The 11,873-nt window shown below is 53.8% G+C and overlaps 4 protein-coding genes across 4 annotated transcripts in view; 1 reads left to right on the plus strand and 3 right to left on the minus strand.

Moving 5' to 3' along the window:
• Nucleotides 1-83, minus strand: part of VOLCADRAFT_100724 (uncharacterized protein) — a gene marked incomplete at both ends in the record, with an annotated part of 1,530 nt that extends 1,447 nt beyond the window's left edge. The window contains one exon of the mRNA XM_002959251.1: nucleotides 47-83. Within this exon, the coding sequence (XP_002959297.1) occupies nucleotides 47-83 (37 nt within the window). The remainder of the gene's footprint in view (nucleotides 1-46) is intronic.
• A 3,874-nt stretch (nucleotides 84-3,957) lies between these two features.
• On the minus strand, nucleotides 3,958-6,127 carry VOLCADRAFT_100725 (uncharacterized protein; the record flags this gene model as incomplete). Its single annotated transcript, XM_002959252.1, has 3 exons — nucleotides 3,958-4,350; nucleotides 4,470-5,139; nucleotides 5,328-6,127. 3 exons carry the CDS (start codon nucleotides 6,125-6,127, stop codon nucleotides 3,958-3,960), a joined length of 1,863 nt encoding a protein of 620 aa, XP_002959298.1.
• Nucleotides 6,128-6,620: 493 nt separating this feature from the next.
• On the plus strand, nucleotides 6,621-9,034 carry VOLCADRAFT_100726 (uncharacterized protein; the record flags this gene model as incomplete). Its single annotated transcript, XM_002959246.1, has 6 exons — nucleotides 6,621-6,848; nucleotides 6,940-7,070; nucleotides 7,319-7,633; nucleotides 7,707-7,895; nucleotides 8,082-8,673; nucleotides 8,867-9,034. 6 exons carry the CDS (start codon nucleotides 6,621-6,623, stop codon nucleotides 9,032-9,034), a joined length of 1,623 nt encoding a protein of 540 aa, XP_002959292.1.
• A 2,467-nt stretch (nucleotides 9,035-11,501) lies between these two features.
• The window catches only part of VOLCADRAFT_100727 (uncharacterized protein), a gene marked incomplete at both ends in the record, with an annotated part of 6,772 nt that continues 6,400 nt past the window's right edge, over nucleotides 11,502-11,873 (minus strand). The window contains one exon of the mRNA XM_002959253.1: nucleotides 11,502-11,646. Within this exon, the coding sequence (XP_002959299.1) occupies nucleotides 11,502-11,646 (145 nt within the window). The remainder of the gene's footprint in view (nucleotides 11,647-11,873) is intronic.

The raw sequence follows: 11,873 nt of genomic DNA on the forward strand, positions 1-11,873 counted from the left end.
GAACGTAGTAGGGAATCTCCGGCAGGTAGGCCGAGATGTAAGCTACCTGGGCGGGGTGCCATGGTGAGGCACTTAAGTATCATGACTACTTGGTGTTCAGAGTTCAAGACTCCGCTGCCGCTGTCTCGGATTGTTTCGTACGGGTCTATGTATGCTAGTGCTTGTTGCTGGGTTGGACTTCTCCCTGCCTCAGCGAGGGCTCTAAATTCCACGCTTCCGCAAAGCCAGTAGTCCGCCCAGGTGAGCGACTGCTACAGTTTCAGTAGCCCCAAACTCTTCTTGTGGGGGCTTGTAGAAAACACATGAGTCTGCCAGCCTCTCCATGGCAAGCAAGGATGCTTCCATTTGGATTCAGCTAAACATGGCAGTGGCCTCGGGGCGCCTCTTGTTTTTCATGCAGCTGCAGCAGCCAGGGATGGTGTTGGGCAGTGGGCTGCAGCAGGTATGTGGCCATGTCAGGCTGCACGCCAGGTTTTTGTACAGGGGCCAGGGCTGATAGCTGAGTTGCTGAACAGGTGTTGAGTTGTTTGTCGTACACGCACATATGTTCGTGTACGGCACTTGGCGCAGCTCATAGTATACGCACACGTTTTAGAATAGATACAGAACCTTTGGATGCTGTGACAATAATTTAAGTTGAGGTGTCGTTTATTATAGCATAGGTTTAGGGAAACATTATAGTATAATAGTATCGCAGTCTTAGGTTCGATTCCAATACAATACGCGAAATGGATTTCAATGTAAGAATAACCTACATGTGGATACCCTAATAAAGGGCGCCTACCAATAGAGGTGCATGTGAGAATGCAGAGGTCGAAACGTGTGTTTGAATTTTCATCATGACCCTTAAGAATCCCACATTTTTTAAGGCTTAAGAATGTAAGCAGCAAAAAGAATTTCCTGAGAATATGACTTAAGAATGAGTGCCATACTTAGCGAACCTATGGTAAGAACGGTTAAAACCGGCCAAAGAGCAGCTAAGTATGCTTTAGGCAAAGAATGAATAAGTTGGCCTAAGAATGTATAAGAACACCCCAAAGAACGAAAAGAATACATAAGACTGCTGGCCCTAAAGAATGCTAAAGAATGGTAAAGAGTGGTTTTATTTCTTAAGAATGAGACTTAAGAACGAGTGCCATACTTAGCAACCCTATGATAAGAATGGTTAAAACCGGCCAAAGAGCAGCTAAGTATGCTTTAACACTAAGTTGGTCTAAGAACGAATAAGAACACCCCAAAGAATGGAAGAGAATACCTAAGACTGCTGGGCCCCAAAGAATGCTAAAGAATTTCAAAGAATGGTTTTAAGATAAACGGATGCCTTACGAACGTTCTTAGAACGTTCTTAGAACGGTGTAAGAACGTTCTAATGGTTATTCAATTTTATCAATTTGGCTGGGCTAAGAACGAGTTAAGAACGTTCTTAACCCCCCTCCGTGTTTGCTTCTATATAGAAGCCGATATAGAGGTTTCAGAGAGAGGTTTCACTTGGAATTCCTTTCAAGGCACATACAAAGTGCTGCTGGCAGGTTCACAGGTGACAGCCTTGGAGCATTTGTTTTACTCGATGCCATAATCAATTCATGAAATTTAGATTAGCTTTAGTTTCATTCTGGACTCTTACATAGCTGGAACCTTGACGGACTGCATGCTACAATCCAGGTACGGCATGCAGTGGCCCGGTGATACTCAAGAAATCCTGCATACACTTCCTTAATCTTAGATGCTATAGTTCTTCCATTTTGTTATAAATGCAGGTTTACAACGATTAGTACTGCACTTGACATTGAGCATCTAACAATGACTCACTGCCAACACAAAGCGTTGACTACAGATGTTTATGCCATTATACCTCATTTAAGTGAGCGAGGACAAGAACTTGCCACAAGGTTGAAGTTTGAGAAGAAGCTTCTTCTCTGTGAGGGCGCCCTTAGGTCCAGTCTGCTGGGCTCTCTCACTGACGATGGTGACAATGAAATCTTCCAATGTGATTGGGAGGCACAGGAGCAGACCAACCTTTTCAAGCTGCTCGGGCTGGGTGAGTCACGGGACTGTGTTGACCAGGTCCACATTGCCGGCGGCCACACCATGACTCTGTACTCGTCATCACAGAACTTTGTTACCTGCTTCTATCTGTTATTTTGACATGTACGCTAGCTATTTACCGCCATCAAGGGTTGCAGTCCGATGCTGCTGCATGATAACTAATGTAATGGTTTATTGTTCTTTGCCCCTCTATTTGTTTTCTATGCAGATGTATTTTAGCTCTTGAGTGTCGAGGAGGCAGAGCAGTGTCTTGAAGCTGTTTCAAGCAGCCATGACCACTGGATGTCCAGCGCTGGACCAGATCACCTAGCACCAGATCAGAAAGTGAGCTCCTGTCCATTTTTGTGTTGGTTTTCATGTCAGGATTACAAATAGGCTGGTTGGGTGCTTATCAAGAATTGCATGGTTTTGCTGCATCATGTTAATTGTGTGCTTCAGTATAGCAACCTGTCCATTTTTACTTCACCTAGCCTATATGTCTATATTTAATTGACTGACACATGTCCCTCTGCTGCTGCACTCAGGCACCCCTTAGACATGGTGAAGCAGGCATTCAAATTCCCAACACAGCTGCAGCAGGTCTGGGTGTCCCCGCTGATGCAACTACAGGCGCCACCACTGCAGGACATCAGGCCACAGTGGATGTTGCAGCCCTGGGTCTCAGATGTGGGTGGTGGAGACTGCAACAGCCATGATGACAGCAAAGGCCGCCTCAAAGTGCATACGTTCTCGTGGATATCCCCTTCATGGAAATAAAGGCGAAGGGGAAGGGGGGGAAGAAACGACGGCATTAGTGGATGCACGTTTTATTTGGAATGAATGCATAAGTAACGTGATGGACAGTTGCATTGTCTTCTTTTGTGGAGGTGGCTTTTCTTAGGGCTGACGGCACGTTCGTATCACGTGGTGGACAGGGTCTTGAGACGGCTTGGCTTATAAGCAAATCCGTATCAAGACACTGTCCATCATGTGATAAGAACACGCCTTCCTAGTTAGGGTTGGAGGCGCGTCCATATGGCGCGATGGACAGGGGTTTATATTATTAAAAAGCTTAATTTTGGGCTGAAGGAGGCATTCACATCACGTGATATGTATGTTTCATTTTATGGAACCGGCTTCATTTTGGGCTGAAAGGGGCCTTCGGATCACGTGATGTACATGGGCTCGTTTTATGGAGACTGCTTCATTTTGGACTGAAGGGGCCTTCAGATCACGTGATGTACATGGGCTCGTTTTATGGAGACTGCTTCATTTTGGACTGAAGGGGCATTCAAACTGTAGAGAGCGTTCATTCTGAGCTCCCTTCATTCTGTAATGAAGGAGTCTTCATTCCAAAATGAATCCTGGCCCAAAAATGAATGGATGAAATGAAGGGATGAAATGAAGGGACGAAATGAATGTGAATCGAATCAGGAATGAAGGCTCCTGGTTCCCAGAGTGGGATCCGCAGCAGTGCGGCACTTGAATGGCGGACGACTAACAGTAGTCGCTTTAGCCGCCTGCACCTATGGACTTCCGCAGCGGTGCGGCATTTGAGTGGTGGGGGATGGCACATCTGGGCCACTCCTTTGAAACGTGGGCGCCGTCCACTTTGTGACCAGCAAGCGCACATCAAGTGAACTGGACAGTCAGCAATCAGTCATACTAGTCCCGCTGATACTGCTGTGGCGGTGTCTGCCTCGCACCTTACACCGTCGGCACTCTTTCTGACAATGCAGAATGTGAAGCCATTTGAGTACTGAACCGAAAATCAATACAGGCATATGGACTGCCAGTGTGCCTTCACGCATATACGCCTGCATATGTACGTACATGCGTGCCATCTGTTGCACATGTGCATGGGATAAATTTCGTAGTCATTCGTTGTCAGCCAGACAAGGGTGCATCCATCGGCCTCGTTGCTGCGGTTGCTCAGCGGTTGGTGAAGTGTGTGTACGGCATGAAGTACATCAGCCCCTTTCGGTCCCCCTCCGGGGCGGCTGTGCAGAACTTGCCCTTCAGCTCGCTTAGCGGCAGCCCTAGGTCCTGCCACATCTCCCACTGGCTGCCTGCCCTCGCTGTCTGGGCGGCCGCCATGTTGACCACCACCAGCCCCCCGCTGAATACCTGTCCCGAGTACACATCTGCGACAGTGAAGCGGACATCCTGAGCACCGTCTTCCGCGGGCAGGTGGACGAAGTACTTGAGGTAGGCCGCATACATCCAAGTCTCGTTGCCGACTTCTGCCTGGTAGCATGCCCAGCAGGAGGTCTGCTGCTGCTGGCGCCCGTACTCAGCCCCGAAGTACTGCTCCTCATCGAGTGCCTCGGCACACAAAAAGGAGCAGGCCTTGGACAGTCGGGTGGTGTAGACGTGAGAACCCTATCCAGGCGGTCCGTGTCCAGTTCGTAGCTCGCACTGGGACCGAATGTCCAGGAAGCCACGTCCTCGAATGCCAGGCCGTACCAGTGCACTAGGCTCGCCACGGCTGCCCGGACTTGTGCCGCTCGTTCTGGACTCGGGTAGACCGCGTGGCCTCGTCCAAGCAGGTTGGCTCCTGGTTTGTCAAAGCAGGCAGCCTCGGTGTTCACCACACGCCGTGCCAACATCCTCTCAAGCTGCTGGTTGGTCGTGTGTTTGGCCCCGGTCGCGGGGTCTGCCTCGGTGAGCGACTCGGAGGCCAGCATCAGGCACAGCCACTGCGTGTAGTGCTTCTCGGGTGCCTGCGACACCATCCTTCCGCCTTGCGTCTTCATTTGCTGCATCATGCGTTCCACCGGCAGGTCGGAGAACCCTGCCGCGGACCCAAGCTGGCACTCCTGGTCGTACAGCCGGCATATGCAGATGTGCAGGTTGACCGTGAACATGTAGCCCGGCACCTCCAACTCCTCCAGCCTGGTCGTGTAAGCTCTGAGCTTGCATGCAGCCGCCTTGGCTGCCACCAGGAACTGCTCACGGGTCTCACCAGGGGGCCGCGGCCGGAAGTAGTGCATGACCGCGCTGCACAGGCTCCACCACAGGGCCCGCAAGGCCTCGGGCAGCACGTCCCCCTTGGAGATGTAGCTGGAGAACGTCTCGACGAAGTGCAGCCAGTCCTCCATGCGGTAGCTCTTGCTGCATGGGTGGAGGGGGGCAGTGTGGTGAGCAACCGTGTAACTAGAAGAAGTACATCACAGAGCTAGAGTAGCAAACTCTCCGACCGACGAAGGTGTTTTTTTCAGGCAAGCCCCTGGTCGTATTTGCTTTCTCGGCTAATAGCGGCCCCCGTGTGTGGCCGGCTGCCCAGTGCTGGCCGTGCTCACCGGTACTGCATGACGCATTTGTACCGCCGCCCGAAGTCCGAAGTCATGACCAGGAACTGGCCGCGGGCTGCGACCCGCTGGCGTGCTTCACGAGACATGACCAGCTTGGCATCTGGGTCTGCTGGCTTGATGTCATTGAGCGACCTCAGCGCATAGTCCACAAAGTTGCTGACCACTCCGAACAGCAGGGCATGGCCGGTGGAGACGGTGAAGAGGCACGACAGGTCGACGTACGGCAGGGCTGCGAAGGCAGTCAGGCCCTTGCACCCAGTCTGAAGCGCCGCCTCGTCGAACTGCTTCTGCGTGATCTTGTGTGGAGCCCCAAGGTGGAGCATCCTGTACATCGCCTGCATGACACCGCCCGCGCTGACGAAATGCCGATGGGTCTTCTTGAGAGCCCGGGCGCCGACCTTCAGGCTCTTGCCTGCATTCCGCTTTATGTAGTGCTGGCTGACTGCTTGGGTGTAGCCACGGAAGCGCACGGTGGCCTCACGCCCGACATTGGCATCCGTGTGTGCCTCGAATAGGCACCACATGCAGCTGCCGACACGACTGTTCTGGCCGTTGCCGCATGCCACCTTTGCCCTGGCGGGTGTGTCTGCAAGCACCTGGCCCAGGAATACCCGGTGCTGAAAGGGCCGTGTGCCCCGGAGGTCACCGTCAGCAGGCGCCTGCCCGTCAGCCATGCCGCCCACAGCTGTCCGCTCCAGCACCGCCGCGCCCAGCCTGGCCACCAGCTGCAGCACCCTCTGCAGCCTCCGGATTGGCAGGCGCAGCAGCAGGTGAGACACGCATGCCATTACTGGCAAGGCGGAGGAGGTCGTCGACGATGGGCTGGAGGTAGGGGTGGAGGACAGACGGCATCCTGGGGCCGGGGATGATGGCGATGACACGCTGATTCCAGATCTTGCCCTTGTTACGGGGGTCCACGTCCGCACAACGGATGAACAGGATGCCTGTGCTGTCTAGAGTTGTAGGGTGCAATCCAGTCGATGCCGATGTCATAGATAGAGCTGTCTGGGTGCAGGGCTATGCCGCCAGTGTAGGATTTCAGCGACTCCACCCACTCGCCTGCATAAGGCAAAGGCCAGAGAGGGCACATCTCGTCAGCCTTGGACCAGGTACAGCCGACGGTTGGTAATCATGGTGGCAATAGCTAAAAAAGCATGGGATTTGATTGCGAGACTCCCCTTTTGCTGCACCCCCATGCCTGCTTACGATGATTACAATGATGCAAGGGCTGGAGAATGAAGTGAGGGCGCATTGTGGAACCCCTTGAACAGGTGCGGCGAAATGCAAACGGCTACCAACGGCTCGCCCTTTCCTGCCATGGTCACCCGGCCCACCTTGCCACTGGGACGAGCCGGGGGTTGCATCCCCGCGGAACTGCCCGTGCTCCCGACAGAACTGTGGGTTGGTGAAGAACTCCGTACAGACCACCTCCTCGACGCCAAAGTAGATGAACCAGTGCACTGGCTCCCAGACAGCGCGCCCCGTGACGTCCTTCAAGGAGTACCTAGGGTGAGAGCAGTGCGGGCACTTGTCGCCATGCTCCTCAAGCGACCCTGTCGGCTTGCCGTACATGTGACCGGGGCACCCCTCAGCGCTGCAGACGTGCACCATGAAATCTGACCAGCTGCGGACGCCTGCCAGGCGGTTGATCATGTACAGGGACGTAGGGAGAATGTGGCGCTCTGGCAACATGGACGCGTACAGCTGCAACACGGACTCCAGTTCGCCACGGTGAGGAACGTGCTCCCTCATGTGGCCTATCACGGTGTTCACTGAGTCCCGCAGGGTCCACTTCCATCGCTGGATGGGCGCCCCCCCCGGCAGCAGTGGGTCGTATACGGACCACAAAGGTGCATCGAGGTGCTGGGTGAAGAAAGGGAGTGTGCCAGGACGGGTGTATGGGCGTGTACAGCCACAGTAGCAGGTCGGAAGCACAGGAGTCTCCAAGGCCTCGGGGTTCACACCTTCTTCCTCTGTAGGGGCGGGCGCCTCAGCGACCAGTTCCCAGGGGTCCTGGGTGCCCACCAACTCAATTATGTCGTCAATCGAGGGGCCCTCGGGACATACTTGCTCTGCGTCGGAATCACTTTACTTCCAACGCCATTCCACCCGCAGTACAAACACACGTCCAAGAACACGCGCAGCTTCCACTCCGTCAAGGAAGTCCGTGAAAGCACGCTCGGGCGCCACATGATCGAAGTCTTTGGCGAGCCCGTGGAGACTGAGCACATTTGCTACATGAACAACCTGCCGGTTGCTAGGGTGATGCGAGATGGCGCTGGCGAGACAATGCGGTGCGTGTCACACCCCCGTGATTCAAAGCAAGCTCCGGATAACATAACAACACTGCGTGCGCTGATGTTGCAGGGCACGTACCGACGCCGAGGCGCTGAATCCATCAAGGTGCGACCTGGTGGAGCGCCTCACGTCCTCGGCGCAGGCTTCAGTACCGGAGGTGTTTGGGAGTGACACCTTCACCGACAGCGGTGGTGTTGGTGCCCGTCGTGTGTACCACGGCAGCTGCCAGCTGGCTTGCGACATGCTGGTGGGCAGCAGGTGGGTCCGTTCCGGGTCTATTAATGACTACGAGTAGGTGTTAAGGCTTGTCTACCTTCGCCTCATAAACTGCTCAACCGCAACTAACAATATTGATACTGCATGCCTGTTGCAAACAAGGTCGGACTTCACCTCGCCGATCTGTAACTAACGCCTGGTTTCAAAACCGTGATGCCCCTGCTGCAGGCACTCCCGCTCCTGCTCCCACGAGGATTACCCGCTCCAGGCCCCGAGCATTATCGTTGTAGCGCGGGGGCGGAAAATAGTGTGGGTTGCACCGGGGTCGTTTTCCCAGCTGCTCCGCAGCCCTGCCTGCTCCATGAGGCAAGGGAAGCTGCTGCTGGACTCAATGTACAACGTCACACCCTCATCCCTGGAGGACCTCGTGAAAGAGTTTGGGGGGGCCATCTATGAGTTAGGCCCTGGTGATGGCGCCGTTGTCCCGCCTGGATGTGTCCATGCAGCCTATAACACTGAGCCGTGCTTGTCCATTAACTGGACGGTCTGCAGCCAGGACCAGTGGGCTGCATGCTTAACCACGACCAGCCTGACGTGCCTGCAAACGCGCAAGTATGGCTTCAGGGCCCTGGCCAGGGAAAGGCTACCGCAAGGCTCTGACACTGACATCGAGGCGCTTGCTGCAGACCTGGAGCAGAAGGCGGAGTCCGTGGCGGGAAGCACCGATTCGGTCCTGGGATGCCACCACTTCGACCGGGGCTTCACGTCCTGGATAGGACACCGGCTGGCCTCGGACATGTCCATCGTGGCTGCACAAAAGGTGTGGGGGAGGGGCTTGGGCTGGGGGGCGTAGGAGGGATGCAAGCGTGAGTGTTGGGGTGGGGGGCCTATCTGGGGATATAAGTTGAGATGCGCCTGATCATGCCCCCCTGAGTACAGGCGGGGTCCCCATTGCCCTCGAGTGACTGGCCCATTTGACACGGCCCCCATATTCTGTACCCTACTGCTTGTAGAGAGGTTACATGGCTGCCTCTTCAAGGGTTGCAATGGTGGTTGCCCTCCTCCGGGGAGACGTTCCTGGCCTGGACGGTCTCCTCGTGACAGGGCCCAGTGCCAAATGGCGGAAGGGAATGCTGGCCCTCGCGGGGGTCAGTGCAAAGAAGCGGACCCATGGAAGCTGACAGCGTACCTGGTGCAGATGTATGCATGCACTATATACAGCTCGGCCGTTGCATTGACCAACCGATGCTAGATGGGTGTTTCAGTACTAAGACTGGGGTAGAGGCTGACAGGTGAAGGCACTGCGAAAAGTGGAAGGGGGTCGTTGATTTGGGCTTGCGTCCTCTGCATGTGGATCGTGACACCTAAAATGGTGCGTGCGCATAACACGTCTTCGTCGCAATTAAGCCCGTAAAATTTTACGGGTGCTGTGCATTACGGCTTGGGGGATTACGGGTCAAGACCTTGTGATTACGGGTAATGTAACCTGTGGATGACTTCCAGCACGGGCAACCAACAAAATGTCAAATATCTTCTTCCTTATAAAAGGAATGCTTTGGCAACTTAAAATCAGCATGTTTACAAATTGTCTTGGCCGGAAATTACGTGTGAAGACCACGTGATTACGGGTAAACATGAAATTACGGGTGAAATCCTTTCCCAGAGTGGGGGCTCCTCTTGTTCATCATGAGCCTAACCAGCTGATTCCACAAGGACTCATATCCCCACATGGCAGTGGTGTAGCTCGGCCCTAGGTCAAGTAAGCGCTCTGCTAAATGGAAGACATTGTGAAGCTTGATGTCCAATTCAGGAGAGGGAAGATGGATTTCAACCAAGGTAAGAGCACGGGCAACGGCGTTTTTGATATTGTGGCAATCCTCCCGTGTGAAAGCACGGTCCATCAGGAATGAGAGGCTGCAAAGGAGCTGCTGCATGACCGCCATTTGTGGGTCACCAATCCCGGTGCCATGGGCCAAGATGTACGTTCCATAAGGGCTGGCAAGCATCGCCCATGTATGCATTTTCACTGCCTTGCCACCTCTCAAAAGGCTGCGGAGTCTGGTCCCACCACCATCACGGGGAGATATGACTCGTGAAACCTCCTTAATGGCGTCCCGCACGTGATCCAGGTTGTCAACCTGCCATGGCAAAACGCCAGTTGCTCGCGAGCAAAGGGTGGTTGAGAAGAGCAGGGGGGGCAAGTGAAGGCAAGGGACGGCAGAGGAAGGCAGGAGAGGGCCAGAAAGGTCACAGAAGGACAGAGGAGAATGGGGAGAGCAGAGGAGGCAAGGGTTGTCGGAAGACCGCAAGAGAGGGCAAGGGATGGCAGTGGAAGGCATAAGAGAGCAGGAGAGGGCAAGGAACGGCAGAGGAGGACAGAGGAGAGCAAGGGATGGCAGAGGAGAGCAGGAGAGGGCGAGGGAGGGCACAACGTTGCGGACCAGCAATTGCTTGGTTCTGTACAAAGCAGGCGCGAAGGTGGGGTTTGCATGCAGAACGTTGGGTTGTATGTGGTGGAGCAGGTCACAGGATATTGTATTGTATTGTATTGTTGTATTGTTACAGAGTGTGAGGCTTCTGGGCCGCTTTATCACATTGTCAATTTTACGATTATATGACCTTATAGCACCATCCACCACTACCACACTGTACTACGAACTGTAAGTCCAAGGCGGCGGATCCAGCCTTCAAAGACCCCTCCTCATCCATTCACCTGAACACCCGAAGAGACAGAGGGTTCGGCAATCGCTACCAATCCAGCGTGCAAATGTGGTCCATCAACTGTGACCTCAACTCCACATCTCAGCAGCTAGCCATAAATCTCGCGCTCCCATCTAATTCGGGGGTCTCCCCGGGAATCGAATCCAGGACCTTAAACCGCTAATTGCAGAAGTGTCTACCCAGACCAGACCACAGGATATGGAGGGAGGGTAGGGTACATACAAGTAGGGAGGGAGAGTAGGGAGGGAGGGTATATATGGGGATGGCAGAGTGAGGAAATGCTTACAGGGCTGGGTCCCATTTTCTTAGTTTTGTTCAGTGCTAGATCTACGACTTAACATTGACATCTTGTCTTCTATCCTAAGCTCTGGGCACATGGCTTACTTTAGGTGCAGCAATAGTTGTTGGCTGTCATGTGAGACAGGATGCACATCATTCAACCTTGTGGGCCAGCTGGTGGCTGTGGGGAGATACTCGGGTTGAACTGCTTGTCAAACATGTTGTGTTGGGTATGCTAAAGTGTGAGGCTCAAGGATGACGTTAGCAATGTAAGCAGTGCCATTCCTTTATTGCCCTAAGTTCACTAAAGCAGTTCCCATCTGTTAAGGTAACACCTTCCTAATTAGCGAGGTATCATGCATAACTGACGCTGCTGTTTGAAGCAGTATGGTTCAATTAATCTTACAGAAGCCAGGACATTAGGAGTTGAAGTCGTTACAGAATTCGACAGGGCAAGTGAGGGCAGAGGAGAGCAAGAGACGGCAGAGCCGGGAATTGGAGAGCACAGGCCGGCAGAGTGTAACGACGCACATGCCAATCTGAGATTGCTGTGTTACAATGGTATCGAGACGGGACCGCACGACATCCGTAATTAACTTCGGGTCGGCGGTTCGATTCTGGCAACCAGTAAGCCGCAAATTGGCGATTTCATGGTGTAATGGATAAACCAGCGCTCTGGCGCGAGGTGGGATGGCTCCTGTGCTCGAAATAATGGCCGAGGACGTCCATTGCTAAGTGAGGGGGAAATGTAACGACGCAAATGCCAATCTGAGCATCCCGGGTTACGCCTTTGCTGTGTTACACAGAGAAGGTCAGGAGGGGGCCAGGAGGGTAAGAGATGGCAGAGGAGGACAGAAGGATGCAGAGCAGAGCAAGGGATTTCAGAGGACAGCAGGAAAGATCAAGTGAGGGCAAGGGAGGGCAGAGGAGAACAGAGGAGAGCAATGGTACAGCAGAGATGAGCAGGACATGGTAAGGGAGGGCAGAGGATAGCAAGGGATGGCAGAAGAGAGCAGGAGA

The sequence above is a fragment of the Volvox carteri genome (assembly GCF_000143455.1).
Source record: "Volvox carteri f. nagariensis unplaced genomic scaffold VOLCAscaffold_145, whole genome shotgun sequence".
Lineage (NCBI taxonomy): Eukaryota > Viridiplantae > Chlorophyta > Chlorophyceae > Chlamydomonadales > Volvocaceae > Volvox > Volvox carteri.